The sequence below is a fragment of the Nomascus leucogenys genome, chromosome 7b (genome assembly GCF_006542625.1).
Source record: "Nomascus leucogenys isolate Asia chromosome 7b, Asia_NLE_v1, whole genome shotgun sequence".
NCBI lineage: Eukaryota > Metazoa > Chordata > Mammalia > Primates > Hylobatidae > Nomascus > Nomascus leucogenys.
Genome location: NC_044387.1, coordinates 96,431,840 through 96,453,947, shown reverse-complemented (window position 1 = coordinate 96,453,947; position 22,108 = coordinate 96,431,840). Strand labels below are relative to the sequence as shown.

At 40.2% G+C, this 22,108-nt stretch overlaps 1 protein-coding gene across 3 annotated transcripts in view; it reads left to right on the top strand.

Moving 5' to 3' along the window:
• Positions 1-13,416, top strand: part of ASB5 (ankyrin repeat and SOCS box containing 5) — a 95,525-nt gene extending 82,109 nt beyond the window's left edge. For all 3 annotated transcript variants that reach the window (XM_030816344.1, XM_030816345.1, XM_030816346.1), the window contains 6 exons: positions 2,976-3,055; positions 5,856-5,963; positions 6,675-6,825; positions 6,986-7,120; positions 9,784-9,975; positions 11,366-13,416. In XM_030816344.1, the coding sequence (XP_030672204.1) occupies positions 2,976-3,055; positions 5,856-5,963; positions 6,675-6,825; positions 6,986-7,120; positions 9,784-9,975; positions 11,366-11,493 (794 nt within the window). In that variant the 3' untranslated portion in view covers positions 11,494-13,416. The remainder of the gene's footprint in view (positions 1-2,975; positions 3,056-5,855; positions 5,964-6,674; positions 6,826-6,985; positions 7,121-9,783; positions 9,976-11,365) is intronic.
• Positions 13,417-22,108: the final 8,692 nt, after the last annotated feature.

Here is a 22,108-nt window from a genome sequence, read left to right as displayed (position 1 = left end):
TAAATTTATGCCCAGCAACCAGGGCAGGACCTGGCATATGGTGAGGACTGTGTAAGCGTTCTCTGCTTTTATTTAGGCAATCAGGTTATCATTAAATAAGTTGGTTTTTCTCAATGTTAAGATCGTTGTTACTCCAGCCTGGTGCAGAGGGCAGAAGTCATTTACCAGTCATCAATCCCTTTGTATCTGGTAATATTACAGAATTTTCTCAGAAATACAAATCCTAAGGGAAAGCAGGCAGAGTCTCTCTTCTCTCTTTTGACTTACAAGTCATGGTAACAGCAGGTAATGTTGAATGGTGTTTACTATGTGCGTACACTAGTCTAAGCACAATGTATATTATCTGATTTAGTTTCTCGTGTCTCCTTGAGGTATATACAGTTATTATTTCCATCTTCAAGTAGAGGAAATGAAATCTAGATGAAATGTAATGATTTAGAGAGTCATGTGGTCTAACTCCAGAGCTGATGCTCCTGGCCCTGACAGCCATGACCACGCACTGTCTTCTTTGTTTTGCCTTTTGGTTTATGCAGAGTGTTTTACTGCAGGGGAGATAACTAGCTGCCTTGGAAGTCTTTCCTTATCACAATGGCGATACCCGTTTTATAGCACCAGGCAATAGAATGCTTAACCACTAGAACACTGTTGAGAGTCATTCAGGAGAGCTTGGGTGCAGAAGCAGGGCTCATGCTCCACTTCAGACACGGGGCTCAGTTACTTGCCCTCCATGGCAACATGTTGCAGCCCCTACACCGCAGAGCCCGGGCAAGCTGGGGTGGGGGGACCACAGGAAATAGCAGAAGGAGCTGGGAGTGTGGCGAGGTGGGCATCCAAGCTGCTATTCCTGCTAAAAGGACAAAACAAAATTGAGAGGAGGGTTCAATGTGAAAATACATGAAACAGAACTTTTTTGTGGCTGATCTGGTGACCTTAATTCTCCTCTTCTCTGTTAGGTGTATTAGGGTTCTCCAGAGAAACAAAACCAATAGGTGATAGATAGACAGATACATAGATACATAGACAGACAGAGAAAGATGTAGATATATGAGAGGAGATTTATTAGGGGAATTGGCTCACATGACTATGGAGGCTGAGAAGTCCCTCAACAAGCTGTCTGCAAGCTGGAGACCCTGGGATGTGGTAGCGTGGCTCAGTCCAAGTACAAAAGCCTCAGAACCAGGAAAGCCAATATAATTCTCAGTCAGAGGCCAAAGGCCTGAGAATCCAGGGGGCCACTGAAGTCCTAGAGTTTCAAAGTCAGAGAAAGCCTGGAGTTCTGATGTCCAAGGGCAGGTGGAGGAGAGTGTCCCAACTCCAGGAGAGGTTTTTTGTTCTCTCCAGGCCCCCAGCCATATGATGGTACCCATCCATACTGCAAGCAGCTCTCTCCACTCAGCCACCTACCTACTCACAAGACAATCTCCTCTGGAAACACCCTCACAGACATACTCATAAGCAATGCTTTACTCGTTCTCTAGGTGTTCTTTAATTCAGTCAAGTTGACACCTGAAATTTACCAACACTAATCCACCCATGGTCAACGTGGCACCTATATGCATCTCCTTAAGCCATACTTAATCTCCAAAATAAGTGCAGCAACAAGGTAATGGTTCCACCAGATATAATATTACTATCCTGCCAATAACAAAATAAAACGCTCTAATCCCTTCTCCAGAAGAAGAGGTAACATTCTTGGATGATGTTTACTCCTTTCCTGATATCTCATGATTTAAAAAGTCAGTACATCTTATGTTACCTATAAAGAAATAAGAAGGGAATGAAAATAAAGATAAATTTGCTTAATATATGTATAAATGCCCACATATTCTTAACAAAATAGGGAGAAAGTACTCATGACAATTATAGTTCTCATGTTTGTCACTGGTCACTTGATCATAGCTGGTGTCTATAACTACCTTCTTCTACTACCCATTATGTAACCCCTTTTCCTTCAGCAAGCACCTCAGCTGGTCATAGTTCTTTACCTGGCAAGAGGACCCAAACCTTCATTCCTGCTGCGCCATTCATAGTCCTGCCTGGATTGGGTGTTGTAATTTTCCTTTGATCTTACTCACAGGGCATGATAATACTAAGAGATGCCCTAAAGGATCTCCTGTACTCTGGACACACTCTTTCTTAGCTCCATTGTGGGGTAGTAGTCCAGTTTCTGGATCTGTCACCCCAGTCAACACCATAACTCCCTTCTTCTTAGCCCGTTGACTCAGAGGCAGGAGGAGCTCATTCTCAGCTTCCATGGCAATGGAATCATTGTTGTATCTCCGGGCGGAAGCATTCCTCCTTCTGGAACTAAGACCTCTAGGCCAGCCAAGCATAAAGTCAGGAAGAAAAACGTTGCCAGTGAGTCACTAGGGGTAATAGTGAGTGCAGATAATTCAAAAGGCATAGTAAGCCGGGGGCGGTGGCTCACGCCTGTAATCCCAGCACTTTGGGAGGCCGAGGCAGGTGGATCACTTGAGGTCAGGACTTCAAGACCAGCCTGGCCAACATGGTGAAACTCTGTCTCTACTAAAAATACAGAAATGATCCGGGCGTGGTGGTGTGCGCCTGTAGTCCCTGCTACTTGAGAGACTGAGGTGGGATAATCTCTTGACGTGGGAGACAGAGGTTGTACTGAGCTGAGATCATGCCACTGCACTCCAGCCTGGGCAACAGAGTGAGACTCCATCTATTAAAAAATAAAATAAAAAAATAAAAAAAGGCACAGTAAGTCTGGGGTGGGTCAATTCCAGAGCATGCATCGTGGCTCATGTTGGGAACTGCCTATCTGGTTCCTGCAATAAGAGTCAAATTTCCTATTGTACAGTATAAGTATCTGGGTCACCCTGTTGAACACTGAGTGTGAATAATTTATGTGACCTTGGAATTGATTGTGTCTACTAGGATTCACTTTGACTCATAGATTTTTGTTTTCTTTTCTTTTCTCTTTCTCTTTTTTTTTTTTTTTTTTCTGACAGGTTCCTGGGCAGATCGATCACCACTACATGAAGCAGCAAGTCAAGGTCGCCTTCTTGCTCTGAGAACATTATTATCACAGGTAATATAATTACATATAGTTTAAAATATACCCCCCTTCCATGTGCACAGAACATGGTCAAAACAAATCAATCCAAATATAATAAAACTGCTTACATTTTACTTCTGCCCTTTTAACTCATGTCAGAGAAGTCAATAGTTTCTCACTTACCTTTGAAACTTCTTTTATAAATATTTTGATATAATTGTATGTCTTAGTATTTCAAATTTCTCAAACAGCATATTTGTTCATCGATAGACATTTAAAGAAGTAATGATTGGATTTATGTGTTATTGATTGAGCTTTCTAAATATGCTTAACTCTGCACAATATGTGCAGCTAATTACAGACTTAGTTCAATAATAACATATCCAAAAAGAAGTCATCAGATCAGATGCCAAAGCAATCTTCTTTTACATTATGGTGATCTGTAATATGCTATGGGCAATTGCCTAACAAAACTACAGGACAATCATTTCTATACTTGCCTGCTCATCAGACTCACTAGAGGAAAAATGGAAAACACAAATCCTTATTGAAACAGAAAACACTCTGGCTTGGGTATTTTTTTTTTAAAGCTTCTGATGTAATTCAAATGCAAAGCTAGGCTGGCACGATGGCTCACGCCTGTAATTCCAGCACTTTGGGAGGCGGAGGCAGGTGGATCACCTGAGGTGAGGAGTTCGAAACCAGCCTGGCCAACATGGTGAAACTCCATCTGTACTAAAAATAAAAATAAAAAAATTAGCCGGGCACAGTGGCTCACACCTGTAATTCCAACACTTTGGGAGGCAGAGGCAGGTGGATTACCTGAGGTCAGGAGTTCAAGACCAGCCTGGCCAACAAGGTGAAACCCCATCTCTACTAAAACTACAAAGATGATCCGGGCATGGTGGCTTGCTCCTGTCGTCCCAGCTACTCGGGAGGCTGAGGCAGGAGAATCAATTGAACCCGGGAGGCACAGGTTGCAGTGAGCCAAGTTCACGCCATTGCACTCCAGCCTAGGTGACAGAGCAAGTGAGACTCCGTCTAAAAAAAAAAAAAATCAAATGCACATCCAGATCTGGAAGTCATGTGCTAGCGTTTCCCAGTCTCAAGGAGAAAGAACATTCTCAGATGGCTACGAAGAAAGGAAAGGTCGTGTTGCCCAATTTAAAAAGCACTGCCTGGGTCTCAAGACCTGGATCCTAGGCTGGCACTTGAGGTGAACCACAACCTACCTGAGCCTCCTTTTCTCATCTGTAGAGTGAGACACTTCCTTAGGGCCTTCCAGTTTTGTGATAACCATGTGACTGTTTTGTTTTGTTCATCACTTGATGGGAGAAAAATAAACACTAAAAAGGGGTCAACAATTTCTAAAGGGTAATTCCTCAGAAAGGGCCGTGCGGTTCTTTGAAGAAGAGCAGTCTTAGGATATTTTTCAGTGTGTGTCTCTAATCCACTGATAGTTCTGCCAAGAATCACGAGAGGCTGTCCCCAGAGCCCAACGCAAAAGGGAGTCTTGGCCTTCTCAGGTGCTTCTGCCATCCGGTCCCTCTAGTGTGTGGCAGTGTGGGATTAGCTTCCCAAGTCTGACTGCTGGCTAGCCAACTCGAAATCTTTGAAAAGATTATGTTTTCTTGCCTTCGTTTAAAAATTCTTCGTGTCTATATTGGTGTTACAGATTTTGGTGATCTGTAATACGTTATGAGAATTTGGCTTTGAGGTTCTTCCTGCTCCGGTGCTTAGATTGTCAATAGGCAATGAAATACCAAAGATATCAAGAAGGTAAACAATCTCATATCCTAATAGTATTTAATTATTTTAGTGTGATATTTTGAGTTTGATTGGAATACAGTGAAAAAGTGTTTACTTAGTTTTGATTGAATAATTACAATAAAATAGTGTCTTCATATGCTGGGCATTATAATGATAATTGCTTTACATGCATCATCTCATTTAATTGTCATGATAATCTTCAAATTTAGAGATTGAGGTATTTGTCCAAATTAAAACTATTCATGATGGAGCCACACTTCAAACCCAAGTCTAATTGATTTCGTAGTCAGAATTCTTAACCACCAGCATACAACTTCATCATACCTACTTAGGGACAAAAGTTCACAAAACTGTTTACTATAGTGTAGAGTATTTTTCTCCCATTCTTGGCTGGCCTGTAGTTTTAAAGCCTCAATCAAAACAAGTCGGCTGGGTGTGGTGGCTCACGCCTGTAATTCCAGCACTTTGGGAGGCCAAGGTGGGTGGATCAGTGAATCAGGAGGTCAGGAGATTGAGACCATCCTGGCTAACACAGTGAAACCCCATCTCTACTAAAAATACAAAAAAATTAGCCCGGCATTGTGGCTGGCGCCTGTAGTCCCAGCTACTCGGGAGGCTGAGGCAGGAGAATGGAGTGAACCCAGGAGGCGGAGCTTGCAGTGAGCCAAGATCGGGCCACTGCACTCCAGCCTGGGTGACAGAATGAGGCTCCATCTCAAAAAAAAAAAAAAAAAAAAAAGTCTTTAGTTCTACAAAACAAAGCAAAAAATAAGGACAAAAAATTTTAAGAAAGCAACATTTAAAGGAAATGTGCCAGAATCTATTGAACTGAATACTTAAGGCATTATTGGGTCCAGACATGATGGTGCCAAAATAACAGAGCTAAGGAGTCTGGACAGTGGATTGACCTTATGGCATTTGAACTGGCCTATCCTGCTAAACTGGAAACTGGTTTGCCTGAGATTCTTTGATCTCTAAAATATATCACTCTCTAGTGACATCCATATAGATGATTTTTTAAGTATAACTCTTTGCTCACCTTTCAAAATTATGTCACATTTAGGGTTATAATGTAAATGCAGTAACCTTAGACCATGTCACCCCATTGCATGAAGCCTGCCTTGGAGATCACGTGGCATGTGCCAGAACTCTGCTGGAAGCAGGAGCTAATGTAAGTACCTTTCAAAACATTAATAATTTAACATCTACTGATGGAGAGAATCCAACAGAGTTCTCATTTTACTTTTCTTTCCTTCATTCTTGGTAGTTTTCAAAAATAGCAGAATAAAAATAAAGCTCTTGAATTCCTTAGCCTTCTTATTGCACTCTAAAAAGGATTTCCAATCATTGCATAAATGGATAGCATGCTGCATCATAATATAGACTATTCTGTAGGTTATTTCCTGCGTTCATGACTCTAAATAGCAATCGATGAACATCTTTAGGTCTATAACGTTTGCCCATCTTTTGGATGATTTTCCTTAAATAAAGTCTCAGAAATAGAATTACCAATTTTACCACTTTAGCAATGTGGCTTCATTACAACTTCATCGTCATTACACTTTTTTCTTCATTTTTATTCTTACTGAAAAGTATCTAATCATTGAATTAGGCCTTATTTGCTATTTGAGCATGCATTTTTTCATGATGTCTGCTATTTTTATGCCCATTCCAATGAATTATCTGCCATATCATATTTCTGTCTGTTTTACAGCTTTTCTTGTTAATGCGTAGGAGCAAAATATACTTTGTCATATTTACTGTGCACATTTTCCCAAGTATTTCTGTTAGCAAATCACATACCTTTTGAAAACGCATAACGAAGTCAGTTAATCATGTGTGACTTATGAATCTTATTTTTGGATATTTTGGTTTGGTTTAGGTAAATGCAATCACAATAGATGGCGTGACTCCGTTATTCAACGCATGCTCCCAGGGCAGTCCAAGCTGTGCAGAGCTGCTTCTGGAGTATGGCGCCAAAGCCCAGCTGGAGTCATGTCTTCCATCCCCCACGCATGAGGCTGCCAGTAAAGGTAACTTAGTTCTGGGATTAAGTGACAACGGGAGAAAGTTTCTTTAGCAACCTGCTGTGCTCTGTTGATCTTTCAATGAATGACACCACAGGGGAAGCCTGGGGTGAGGGGTGTGGGGTGGATGGGCATTAAGTTAAACTCCTCTACTTTGTGTTGGCAGGTCACCATGAATGTCTTGACATCCTGATATCCTGGGGCATAGATGTTGACCAAGACATTCCTCATTTGGGAACTCCTCTCTATGTAGCTTGTATGTCACAGCAATTCCATTGCATCTGGAAGCTTCTTTATGCTGGTATTTTCCTTTAAAACATCTTCCGTTCTGTCCATACACAAAAGCAGTTATTTCTCTAAATGAGCGTCTAAAAATTAGATCTCATTGCTAAAAAATGTTCTTACTGTAAGCATTTTCACACATGAATAGAGAACCAATAAAAAAAAACCTCATTCTTGATAAGTCGGCTTCCTAGTTCACAGATAGATACATAATCTCTATTTTACATGCACTACATTAGCAGATATTTGGCTATGTAGTGGATTCTGAAAGCTCTACTTTTAGGTCATAAAATTAGGATCCTCAAGATTGAATGTGATGTTGCCAAGTATGTATATATCTTGGAACAAATCCATCAAAAGAAATTTTCAGGATAGTAACTGCTTGGACAACCTCATCTTCTGCTAACCCTAAAAACTCATGCACTTTTCTAGACTTTGTACTTTCTGTCCTGCTTACTTGAAAAGACTTACTGCCCTTTTCCACTTACTTGAAACAAATCAATTCCTCAAGGCTTGTTTCAAGTAAATTCAGCTTTAGTCCCCTGAAAAACATTTCTAACCCATTGAGACCATAGTGGTCCCACTTACCACAGGACTCAGAGTCCCCTTAGGATTTGGATCATACCTTTTTTTCCCATCCCTCTTTTCTCTAGCATGGTTCCTCTCTCTTGTCCTCTCATGTGATAGATGTTTAGAAGATAAATAAAATGAGTAAATGGAGTTCTATGCTATTTATTGTTTATGAGAATCATTTGATCCCTGATAAATGCTGACCTTTATTTTTAGTAGCCCTTTTATGCACTACTCACATCATCTTAGCTAACTGAGAAACTTCTTGCAAGCAGGGTCTACATCTACTATTTCATTCTCATTACACCTACTCAGTCTTAGACATGAGTTCTGTTAATAGTCATTGACAGATTGTTATTTTTTGGCTATGTTCTCCCTCCCGTGAATTTTGTATGATCAATAGAGTTTATGCTTTCTAGCAAGCTTGTCCAACCTGCGGCCTGTGGGCCCCATGCGGCCCAGGATGGCTTTGAATGCAGCCCAATCAAAATTCATAAACTTTCTTAAAACATTATAAGTTTTTTTTTTTTTTTTCAGCTCATCAGCTGTCATTAGTGTTAGTGTATTGTATGTGTGGCCCAAGACAATTCTTCCAATGTGGCCAAGGGAAACCAAACGATTGGGCACCCATGCTTTAGAGCCTTTTGTTCCTTTGCTAGGAATATTATTCTTTCCACCAAACATTTTATGCTGGGTTTTAAAAAATATGGGCCTGTAATCTCAGCACTTTGGAAGGCCTAGGCAAGTGGATCACTTGAGGTCAGGAGTTTGAGACCAGCCTGGCCACCATGGTGAAACCCTGTCTCTACTAAAATTACAAAAATTAGCTAGGCATGGTGGCACGTGCCTGTAGTCCCAGCTACTCGAGAGGCTGAGGCAGGAGAATCACTTGAACCCGGGAGGCGGAGGTAACAGTGAGCCGAGATCGTGCCACTGCACTCCAGCCTGGGTGACAGAATGAGACTCCGTCTCTCTCTCTCTCTCTCTCTATATATATATATATTACTGTTAGTAATTGTTGATTGATTTTTATTTTCAGACCCTTTTCTTCCATAAAATTGACATAACCAACAAAGTTTATGCTTTCTCTATGGAAATTTTGTTATGGAATATAATTTTTTCGCTAAACATTTTATATTTGTTTTAAAAATATTGAAAATGATTACATTTATTGAAATTTGAAAGGAGCAGAAGGGCCATAAAGGGACACTTAAAGTGTACTGCTTCGTAAAGACGTCATTAGTTTTAAAGATAGTATCGGAAAACAAAGTCGAAAGGAACTTGTGCATTTTTATTGGTAGACATTTCTGATGTTATAACCGTTTATGTACCAGAAAATGGGATGGTTATTTTTAACAGTACTAAACAGCATTTATTTATTGCAAATGCATTGAATGACCAGCATGTGCCAGGCTTTGCAGTGGGATAAAGTAAGTATGCAATAGGTAATTTAGCCTGTAGGCTGTATTTTAACATAAGCATTTTTAAAAACTTTCCTTTCATGCAGATATCATCAATGTGCCTTTTGATTTAAAAGGTTCAATATCTTTATATACTTATTGATTTAAACTACATAAGTGAGAAATGGCAGGAAAATCTATATACACTTTACCTAAATAGCTCACATATTCATGAGTTTCCCAAGAAAACCAAAGAGCTTCATTGCCTTAAATAAATGAAAAGAATAATAGAAATAAGCACCTGAATAATTCTAAAAGCTATCAACCATGATGAAAATAAAAATGAATGAACTTAATTGTGCACTCTTTATAATATTAGTTAATATGATTACTTTTGGGATCATTTAAAAGTTAAAAAGAATTTTATTATGATAGTTCAAGCATACAGAAAAGTATCAGAGAGTAACATAACAAATGTATGTACCCTCTCCTATTCAGATGTGCCCAGTTTATATATATATGTATATGTACATAGGAGGCATATATGTGTATGTAGATACTGTATATATATAAAGAAATAACTCATAACAAATAGAGTTGAAGTCCCCTTAGTAACGTTCCTCTATTGCCTTTCCTTTTCTATCCCCACTGAGGCATCTGGCTTATTTAATAATTTTTATTTATATTTATCTTCACTCCCTATTACATGTAGGTGCTGATGTACAGAAAGGCAAATATTGGGATACTCCATTACACGCTGCTGCTCAACAATCCAGCACAGAAATTGTAAACTTACTGCTAGAATTTGGAGCAGATATCAATGCCAAAAATACAGAGCTTCTGCGACCTATAGATGTAGCTACGTCTAGCAGTATGGTGGAAAGAATACTGCTTCAACATGAAGGTAAGAAAAATACATGTGGAGACTTACAAAAACAAAAAATATTTGCCTAAAATAGATGAAAGTGAGAGAGTTTTTGTTGGCATGGAAAGTAACAATGGCATAAAATGTGGAATATTATTTGTGAAAGCAGATGATTTTTAACTTTGGTTTTATCTATAAAGAAGATATCGGCCGGGTGTGGTGGCTCACACTGGTAATCCCAGCACTTTGGGAGGCCAAGGTGGGTGGATCACGAGGTCAAGAGATCGAGGCCATCCTGGCCAACATGGTGAAACCCCGTCTGTACTAAAAACACAAAAATTAGCTGGGCATGGTGGCGCGTGCCTGTAATCTCAGCTACTCAGGAGGCTGAGGAAGGAGAATCACTTGAACCCAGGAAGCGGAGGTTGCAGTGAGCTGGGATTACACCACCACACTCCAGCCTGGCAACAGAGTGAGGCTCCGTCTAAAAAAAAAAAAAAAAAAAGATAATTTTAATTTCCTCTTTCATCTTACCTAAACTATCATTTTTTTTGGTTAAATATATTCAATTAGTTTCGGTAATGCATTATATGCAGTTCTGGTATAATATCTGCTGATTTATATTTGGAGCATGCCCCATTTTATAAGGGCACAAACCTTCTATAACATGTTATAGAAATAAAATTAGTAAATATTTTTACATTTGAGACTTTTGTTCTAAAATAGGATTTCTTAATCCTGGTCCAGGGACTATAATATTTCTTTTTTTTTTTTTTTTTTGAGACGGAGTCTCGCTCTGTCACCCAGGCTGGAGTGCAGTGGCGCGATCTCGACTCACTGCAAGCTCCGCCTCCCGGGTTCACGCCATTCTCCTGCCTTAGCCTCTTGAGTAGCTGGGACTACAGGCAGCCGCTACCGCTCCCAGCTAATTTTTTGTGTGTTTTTAGTAGAGACGGGGTTTCACCGTGGTCTCGATCTCCTGACCTTGTGATCCACCCGCCTCGGCCTCCCAAAGTGCTGGGATTACAGGCGTGAGCCACCGTGCCTGGCCTATAATATTTCTTTTAGGGTAAACATTAAACTTAATTTTAAAATCTCCCCTTTTAGTGCATAACACTTCTCAGGACTTTTGATTTCTATCTCCATCAAAAAGCAGACTTTGTTTCTGAGCCTTTAAATTCAACAATTATTTCCTAAGCCTGAGGATTATAATGTTTTAAAGAATGTATATGGAATATATCTCAATTATAATAAGATCTTATAAATAAAAGCAATATAACTGCTTACATAAATTTCCCTAGTATAGTGGCCATACTATCCTAGGTTTACTACAAAGCATTGTAGTTGTTATGGTTTTATGTTATGTACCTTACAACATAAAAAATTCATTTCTATTTTAATTAACAAATAGTTTCATGTCTTCTTGTAGCTACCCCAAGCTCTCTTTACCAACTTTGCCGACTCTGTATCCGGAGCTACATAGGAAAACCAAGATTGCATCTTATCCCACAGCTCCAGCTGCCAACGTTACTGAAGAATTTCTTACAGTATCGATAAAACAGTAAAGTAATTCTAAATACCTTGAAACTCAAAATTTCTATTTTTTGCTTAAGGAATAGTTCATATTAAAATATGCTAAAGATAGGGTAAAAGTGAGTGTGAGATCACCCAGGGAAGCAGTAAAATATCAATTTTCATTTTAAGTGTATTAGTACTATTGTTTTATCATTTATGCTGTCTTTGGATTATAGCATATTTATAATATCTATTTTTTGTTATTTCAGTATACCCTCTTGTTTATTTAGGAAAAAAATAATAAAGTCTCTATCTTATGTTTTCTTTTGGATTGGAGAGAAATAAAGCTCTTAGTAAAGTTATTCATATTATATTTAAAAAGGTCTATATTCTTCAACTAATGGGTTAACTTTTTAATTTTGGCTATTATAATTGGCTAACCTGTCATTGATATTGACATAAAATATGAATATGGCTTAGAAAAGAGCAACTAATATGCTTTCTGAAACCAAGATGATGCTCATTCAGGAAATCCACTATGTTGAATGTCCACTGGTCATTAGAATGACCACTTCATAAAGATAAATTGCCCACCCGCTTACCCCTGGCAAAGGACTCACAAGTCACTTCTCTTCTCCATAGTACGTGGACTTGTTACAGAAAAATGATAGGATGAAAGGTCAATACCGCCCTCTCACCCTGAGATATTTAGAACATTACACACCTTCTAAGGCTATTTTAAGACTGCCTCCTTCTCAGGAGTAGCCCCTGATGATCTCTTATGAAGGCGGTTATATGCATATTACTCCAGCCTTCTTCCATTTCAGAAATTGTCAATAGCTAGTGATGCTTGGACTTAAGAAAATGAACTATATATCTAATTGACGAACAGGCCCTGGATCATATTCCGGGGATCATCAAATCAGTCCAAGGATATAAAAAAAAAATGGAAGATTAAAAACTCAAATTGCGGAGTTTTTAAAGAGTGGGTGCCACTTAACACATTGGAGACCTTAAAAAATGTATATAGAGAACTTAATCGCACTGTTTCTAATTCTTTTTACCCAAAACAAGGGCTTAGAGTATACTGTATTTGCAAATAATAGCAAGAGAGTATTGTATAAAAGAAGATATTACTAAGCTAGTCCTCTGCAAGGGTAAATACTATGTTTATTCTCTTCAGCTTTAACTATACTTGAGTGCAATAAAAAACATAAATAAAATTTTATGCCTTTTTTGTAACTCAGGGTCTATTATGATTTTAGAAATAAGATAATAACATACAACTTCTTTGTAAAACAAAAGCAACTTTGGGTGAGTTTTATAGGTTTGTTAAATTTTGATAAAGTAAATATTTTGACCACTATTTTCAACAACCCAGGGCTTATTTTCTTCTGACTTCTTGGCTAACTTCCAGACTATGGGAAAATAAATTATGATTGTATGTGACCCCCAGATCACTAAGCTTGCATTTTGGCAGAAAGAAAAAAAATCAGTTGTGATTTAAAATGTTTGTTGAGATTTTCAAACATAGAAATAAAGCTGTAGCATATTCACTAAATAATGTTTTCTATGTGGATAGGGACCTTTAAATGTGTGTTTTATAGACTATCTCACACATTTGTAATGGATAATGTGCATTAAAATGGAGTTCTTATTAGAGAATAACCTGGTTAAACAGATGTTAAAGCTGCTTTTGGGTAAAACAGGTTTCCACCAGTATTTTCCCTGAGCTAGAGGAGAAGTCTTAGATTGTAAGAGTAATACAACACATCTATCTTGTTAGTCTTGTGCCAATAAGAGAAGTAAATATCAAAGATTAAAATGGTCACTGTACAATTTCAGTATATCTGTACCTTGTATTTTAGCTTGAGTATGATTGTCTTATCAAAGTAGTGTTCTAACTTTAACGTATTGTATGTTTGTTATTATATTAAAGTGTGATTATTATTCATTGGAATAAAACAGTTTGTGTTTGTCTCATTATTTTATTTTATAATGAAAGGTCATGGAGTGACTCAGTTGCACTAATTTTTTTCACCACCAGTTTCCAAATCACTGAATCATGAGCATTAAGATAGAGTAGCACAGAATAAAAAATAGATACCTCAAAGGCCTTCTAATCTAAAACATATTTTATATATATGTGACATATAATACATATAATATGTAATATTAAATACATATAATATTATATATATATACATATTTTATACATATATACATATATGTATACATACACATTAAAGTTCAAGGACAAAATTTCACAAAGTAAAAGAAACAAATAAAATAGTTACTATGTGACATAAGATTTAAGAAATTTAATAAAACAATAACTGTAGATAGACACTGTTGAAACAATTTTTTTGGATTAAAAAAAGTAATTAAATTCTATTGTTTTAATAACCACAGCATATATTTGGTGTTTCTGAGAAAGTAAATTGATATGTAGTAGAAAAGAAAGGCCTCTTCAGAGTAGAAGGTTTTCATTGTTCCATCATAGCACTGAGCTCAACTGACTAGTGATCCAGCTATAAAATAACTTAAAAATTATCCTTTCCCTTGGATTATTCCCACTTTTTTACTTCAGTTTCTCTATTATTGTCATTTAGAATTTAGCTTATTTTAAGGTTAGCCCTTTCTCTTAAAAACCTAACTGAACTTTCTCACAGTTTCAAGATTGATGGAAGAAAATTTATTAAGAAAAAGCAAATCATTTCATTTCAGCTGTGTAGGTCTCTATTGGGGGAACCTGCCCCAATATTTCAATGTAGGTTCTCTCTATTTTCCATAAGTATCAGCCAGCTGAGAAATAAAGAAAGACAGTACAAAGAGAGGAATTTTACAGCTAGGCCGCCAGGGGTGACATCACATATCGGTAGGACCGTGATGCCCGCCTGAGTCTCAGACCAGCAAGTTTCTATTAAGGGCTTCAAAAGGGGAGGGCGTGTAAGAACAGGGAGTAGATCACATGTTTCAAAGGGCAAAAAGGAGAACTACTGATAAGGGTCTAACAAATATCACAAGGCAAAGGGCAAAAGCAGAACTACTGATAAGGGTCTTATGTTCAGCGGTGCACGTATTGTCATGATAAACATCTTAAACAACAGAAAACAGGGTTCGAGAGCAGAGAACCAGTCTAACCACAAGTTTACCAGGGCGGAGCTTTTCCCCACCCTAGTAAACCTGAAGGTACTGCAGGAGACCAGGGCGTATCTCAGTCCTTATCTCAACTGCATAATACAGACATTCCCAGAGTGGCCATTTATAGACCTCCCCCCAGGAATGCATTGCTTTTCCAGGGTATTAATAGTAATATTCCTTGCTAGGAAAAGAATTTAGCAATATCTTCCCTACTTGCATGTCCATTTATAGGCTCTCTGCAAGAAGAAAAATATGGCTTTTTTTGCCCGACCCCGCAGGCAGTAAGACCTTATAGTTGTCTTCCCTTGTTCCCTAAAAATTGCTGTTATTCTGTTCTTTTTCAAGGTGCACTGATCTCATATTGTTCAAACGTACGTTTTACAATCAATTTGTACAGTTAACACAATTATCACAGTGGTCCTGAGGCGACGTACATCCTCAGCTTATGAAGATAACAGGATAAATCAATTAAAGAGAGGCATAAGAAATTATAAAAGTATTATTTGGGAACTGATAAATGTCCACGAAATCTTCACAATTTATGTTCCTCTGCCATGGCTCCAGCCAGTCCCTCCATTTGGCGTCCCTGACTTCCCACAACAGGTCTCAGTTTTCTCTTTTTTTTTTTTTTTTGAGACAGAGTCTCAAATCTCAGCTCACTGCAACCTCTGCCTCTTGGGTTCAAGTGATTCTCCTGCCTCAGCCTCCTGAGTAGCTGGGATTACAGGTGTGCATCACCACACTTGGCTACTTTTTGTATGTTTTGTAGAGACAGGGTTTCACTGTGTTGGCCAGGCTGGTCTTGGACTCCTGACCTCAAGTAATCCACCTGCCTTGGCCTCCCAAAATGCTGGGATGGCAGGCACGAGCCATTGCATCCAGCCAGTTTGCACATTTTTTAAATGATAGGTTTCCTTCCCATTTTCAGTTCTGTGTTCAAATTCATTGAGTCTCTTAATAAGGGTGAGGGAGTTCAAATACATTTTTAAAATTATTTTTTGGTTTATGAAAAACATATTGCATGTACAAATTTTATAAATTACATGTTCAGGTTTGCAAAAAAGTTTGTTTTATTATTCTGAACAGAATTTAATTTTTACTCCAAGCTTCCTTTTCACCAAGTGAAATCAGGAAATTCTTGGATAAACTCAGTCAATTCAGTGTTTTCTCAGCCTCTTCGGTAAACTTTTCAGTCAATTCAAACCTCTGCCCACCCCATGCCCCCAACCAACCCCCACACCATTTCTTCCTGGAATGGCATCTAAATTCCAGGAGGCATCTGTGAAATCCACTTTCTGGTGGGAGCATGCATATGCTCCTGTCCTCTGGGAGACTCGAGTGTGTCAGGAGAGTTAGGCGGGTGATATGGGGCAGTGATTAGGGGACAGATCACAAAGGGCCTTTGCACTGATTTAAGAAAGCTCCTGCTGGGTGTGGTGTGCCCCTGTAGTCCCAGCTACACAGGAGGAATGAGGCTGGAGGATCACTTGAGCCCAGGAGTTGAGGCTGCAGTGAGCTATGACCACACCACTGCATTCCAGCATGAGACCTGTCTCAAATAGAAAGAAAGAACAAGAAAGAAGAATGAATGAATGAATGAATGAACGAATAAATAAATAAATAAATAAGAGAGAACGAAGGGAAAGAAAAGAAAGAGGAAAGAAAGAAGAAAGGAAAGAAGCAAGATAGAAGAGAAAGAAAGAGAAAAAGAAAAGAAAGGAAGGAAAGAAAGAAAGAGAAAGGAAGAAAGAAAAGAAAAAGAAAAGAAAGAACAAAAAAGAAAAAAGAAAGAAAGGAAGAAAGGGAAGGAGGGAGGGGAAGGGAGGGGAAGGGAAGGGAAGGGAGAAAGAGGAAAGGAAAGAAAGAAAGAAAGAAGAAAGAAAGAAAGAAAGAAAGAAAGAAAGAAAGAAAGAAAGAAAATCCTAATGTGAAAGTCAAAACACAGACTAGATCCTCCCAAGCTCATTTTGCCTCCTTGCCACTGCAAATGCTGTTCCCTCTGCCTGGAACACACCCTTCTCCATCCTCTATCTTAATAACTGCTGCATTACCACCAACAATTAGCTAAAAAATCACTCTTCCAAGAAACCTTCCTCACTCTCCTTCCAGCCAAACCTTCCTCACCATCCCCCAGTCTGGGTTGCATATCCATCCTATTCTCTTTGGGACCCTGTGCAGGCCTCTTCTAATCACATCCCTAGTACTATAGAACAAACTTTTGTTTGCTTGTCTGCCTCCTGCGTAGGCTCTGAGTTTATTGTAGGTGGAACTGTGTCATGTTCACAACTGCCTCCTCATCAGTCAAAGATTCATCTACATTTCCTTCCCCTTAAAGGCCATCACATGCTTCTTCAATCAGCTTGAAACACAAAAGTTCTTTTCTTCTCTGCCCACTAGGGATGTGTGTGATTGTATGTGGAAAGAGCACCCTTTCTCCTAGAGTGGGAACAAGAGAAAGGAGATGTTAAACTAATTCAGCGGCTTTAGCTTCCTTGATTAATCTCCCTACTGCAAAGATTGAAGTTAAGACTTCGTGGGTAAAGAGAGAGGCTCTATTATTTGGAGTGGAGACATCTGTGGAGTTAGGAACCCGGATCCAGGTCCTTTGGGACAGTTACCACTGAGCTCTCCCTCACTCCTCCTCCACTGGGCAATGTTAGATGACGATCCCTTCCACAATGGGTGGAATCTGGGACTTAGGGTTAGAATGCAACCCAAATTCTACAATCAGACAAGAACTGGCTATCTCAAACACACTAATAAAAAGAAATCCACTCAAAAGTTATTCATCTTTGCTGAACAAAATATGTCTTAAAAATCTGTCATGCCTACAGCCACTGCCAAGTCCAACAAGTGCAACGTGAATCGTGTACTACCCCCTTCATAGATGCTTGGGCATCTCCCCCCAAGAGCAGACGACAGGCAGGCAGGTGGCTTGTGGTGTGTGGCAGGGGTTTGAAAGACAAGCTGGGACAAGGAGATGCTCTGATGTAAAGTGCTGAAAAATTTAATATCCCATAAAGCACTTACCAGAGAGATATGAGACATAACAAATGATATGAAATGGAAATGCCATAACAATAAGATTGTGGAGGCATGAGAAAGAAAGAGACTCAGAAAGCCGCAGATGTATGCCAATGGCATAGAAAGTGGAACTGCTGTCTCTAAGGACAGATTTTTCAAAGACTTTCCTTGTTCACCTGCCTGCCCTTCCACCCGTCTGAAGCAGCCCAATCTGAGGCCAATTGCCACAGCAGCAGAAGTAGGAGGATCACAGAACTTTCAGAATCGTGGAGAATCATGGAACTTTCAGAGCTGGCAGGACACCCGAAGAGATGAGCACTAAACATGAACTCTTTGGCACTTCATTCAGATAACACCCAATTCCCTCCAATTATGATAAAGAATATCAGTGAGTCTCTACTGGATGAAACAAAAAGAGATAACTAAAATATACAAGTAATTGGCCAGGCGTGGTGGCTCATGCTTGTAATCCCAGCACTTTGAGAAGCCGAGGTGGGCAGATCACGAGGTCAAGAGATCGAGACCATCCTGGCCAACACAGTGAAACCCCGTCTTTACTAAAAATACAAAAATTAGCCAGGTGTGGTGGCGCACACTTGTATTCCCAGCTACTTGGGAGGCTGAGGCAGGAGAATTGCTTGAATTCAGGAGGTGGAGGTTGCAGTGAGCCGAGATTGCACCACGGCACTCCAGCCTGCCAATAGAGTGAGACTCCACCTCAAAAACAACAACAACAACAACAACAACAACAAAAATCAAGTAATCAAAATAAAAAGACAAGAGACACAAACTTACACATCCCTGACAAAAGAAGAAAATCCTAACTTTTCTTCTTGCAAATGTGACTCCTCCCTCTACTCTCTTGAATCCTTTGTGGGAAAATTACCTGCATCAAACCAAATCATATTCCATTAAGACTTGAAGGCAATAGAGGAACAGGAGTAGATCACTTGCAAAATATTGACAATAATTCCTCCTGTGCAGTCTTTTGCAATGTCACTTGCCTTCTCCTCCCAACAAGAGGAGCGGGCACTTTCCCCATGTCTTGCATTTGGATGGGTCCTGTCTCTTTCTGTGACTAAGACATGGGTAGCAGTGATGTTGGGTTAATTTCCAGCCTAGGCCTCAAGAGACCTTGAAGCGTCTAATTTTATCCTTATAGAAGACTGAGATACACCTGCTAAGATACACCTGCTTAACTGGTCTTAAACCAGCAAAAAATTATCAACAAAGATAGAAGGCTCAATCTCTCTATTGTCATTGTCCTTGTCAGACTGGACCCTAGACAACAAGGTCTAAGAACAGAGTGAGCCACCACGCCCGGGTAGATGGTCATTTTTAGCATGTCCAAAATATCCGTACTAAAGATGGGAGAAAGCAGGAATAAAAACATGATATAACCTATTACAGAAATATTTATCTTGGGAAGGCAATTAATGCTTTTCTCCTGTGCTAATCCCACATGGTCCCTCCTATAAAGGCAAATTCATGAATATCTAAAGGAATAGCCCAGAGGGAAAAGACATGCTCCCATTGTGCAAACACTATTTGGGGATTCATTAGCTGCTTCCCCAGCTCTGGCATGGAGGTGCCTTTTATGGGTTATATAGAACAATTTACAGTAACTAATTAAAATATTTAAAAGGAATTTCATAAGTCCAAGCAGCCAAAGTGCATCTTGATGGGGAATGTAAGCACTGAGGTGAATCGCGTGCCCTATGAAGTGAGCTGGCAGCTATGCCTCTGCAGTTGATGCAAATAAGGGTGACCCAGCAACTCTTACTGCCAACAATCATTATCTTTATAGCTTCAGAGATAAGGCAATTAAAAGCTTGAATCTGGTGAGGTCAGAGCTCTAAAATCTCTGTCTCTTGCAGACCAGTGACGTAACTTTTTTTTTGAGACCGGGTCTTGCTCTGTCTTCCAGGCTGGAGTGCAAAGGTGCAATCTCTGCTCACTGCAACCTCCGCCTCCCGGGTTCAAGTGATTCTCCTGACTCAGCCTCCTGAGTAGCTGGGATTACAGGTGCCTGCCACTGTGTACAGCTAATTTTTGTATTTTTTAGAAGAGATGGGGTTTTGCCATGTTGGCCAGGCTGGTCTTGATCTCTTGATCTTAGGTGATCTACCCACCTTGGCCTCCCAAAGTGCTGGGATTACAGGCGTGAGCCACCATGCCCGGCCCAGTAATGTAACTTTTTAAAGCAAATATATCAGGATCTTTACTTTTGATATCCTCTCAAAGGAATTGCTCAAGAGAGAACTTTAGAGAATATAAATGCCCTACACATACAGAAGAAAATATCCAGCGGAATTGCCGTCCTAAGTGGATTCATGCAGGCTGCATGATGAAGGGCTGTGACTGGCTGCACTCTCATTCCATTCGCAAGGTGGGTGGGATAGCATCTTTCTTCCATTTTTCTTCTCCCATATGGAGGAAGCTCCACAAGCACAGCACCCCCAGGCTCTGTCCTCACTCCCCAGCCCTTGTCCTTCATCACCGCCACCTGCAGCACCCCTCACCTCACAACAGAGGGGAAGGCTGAATGGAATTGGTTAACTGGAAGGAGAAGGGAGCATGCATAGCCCCTTCTCCCTACCTGATCTGAGCTACCCACGGAGGGCAAGTAAAACTGATGCCATCCAGTTCTTAAAATCCGGAGGTACTAGTGTTTTTGTGCCAGAACACTAACAGCATGCTAGAGAACTAAACAATGAAGATTCCCAAAGACTCAAGGAAAAAAAGGATGGGGGTTTTTGTGGGCATAAGACTTGACATCAAACAGGAGAGCATGGAGAGGATCAGAAAAGAGATCCCTTATTGATCCAGAGTAGAAGAAGTAGTCAGTCAGGATATTTGATATCAGGACAGGTTTCTACAGGGAGGACCCTGTAAAAATATTCAACATGAGTAGTGTAGGGAGAGAATATGTGAAATGAGAGGAATGAGGAACGAGGCTGCTTCCCTGCAGGAGTAGCCCAGTGTATATCACACAGCAGGACAGACCTTCAAACTTGGTTTCTCATGGTGTGAGCATACCTGATAGAACAAAGGGAATAAAGACCTGGAGAAAATAGTGTTTTCCAAGCTCCCTTTACCGATATACAAGATGGAATTAACCCTCCACACCAGGCTTTTAAAAAGAAAGAATTGGGTTTTATGGAGGTGCTGGTGGATACTGTGGAAGGAAGCAGGGACTCTATCTCTCCCTCTCCCATAGTTGTGCTTAGGCTGGATTCTTAGTCACTTCCTTCCCCTAAATGGATGAAGCTAGCCTTCTGGACATGATTCGTCCCTTTTGGGCCCCCAACTTCAGTTCCTTATTCAAGAGGAGTTTTGAAAACGATGCCTGTGGACCTTAGCAGTTCCATATATGGCAAGGATTTCTTCTTCTTCTAGTTGCCCCTCCCTCAACCCCATTCCCCTTTGTTCTCGTGATAATAAGGAGAGGCTTCATCATGCTGGGTCCCCTCTCTCCAAAGGCAGTAGCTGACAGCACACTGATCCTGTCTGCAAGGCGGGCAGGATGGCATCTTTCTCCCGTTCCTATTGTACTCTCCCATGTGTAGGGAGCCCCACTAGCACATTACTCCGGGGCTCTGTCCTCACTCCCCTAGCCCCATCCTCCACAACTGCCACCTGAAGCAGTCCCCAACCCTAAAAGAGAGGGAGCGACTGAATGGGATTGGTTAACTGGAAGGAGAACTGAGTGTGCACAGCCCCTTCCTCTCCCTACCTGGTCTGAGCTGCCACAGGGAGCAAATGCTCTGTTCTGCTTCTCTATAACCATGCATTTGACAGCAGCTGATTCTGCCTGCATCCAGGTCCCACAAGCCTGTGACTAGGAGAGGCTTCATTTAGACCTGGAGTTGAATATTAGGAAGATGCTTGCCCATGGACATAAGCACCTTCTCAAATAACAACTCCATCAGTGACAGATTTGAGGGTTTTTTTTTCCAACTGCTTTGATCTTTTGTCTTACTGAGAATTGTTTCAGATCTCAGGAGGGAAGGGAGCATGTTTTTGAGACTCTTTATAGTTCAACAGAGTAGCTTACTCCTAAGACCTGTTCATGATAAGCGGGGCCAGCTTTGCATTAACTCTGTCATCTAGCTGTAGTGATGGTTAGTAACAGCAGGAAGTAAAATATTCATAAGGTCTGCAATGACATGTATAATTTCAACCTTTGCTTATCATAGTTCACACTGTCCGTAAATGCACATGCTGTTTGTTCTCCTTTCTCCACCTCCCGAGGCAGGGTAAGTGTCTGTGGAGCTCAGTTCTAACATTGCCTGCCCATCCCGCACCTTCCGTCCTCAGGTATGTGAGGGCCGCCCTCTTCCCTTCATCGTGTTTTCCTTGGAGACTTCACAGGAATCCACACCGTCTGCTCACAGCGGAGTCCCCATCTCCCACTCAGCAGTACACTTTGCAAGTTTGAGTTAATCTAAAACAGAATATCTCAACCTCCATATTGTGGACATTTGGA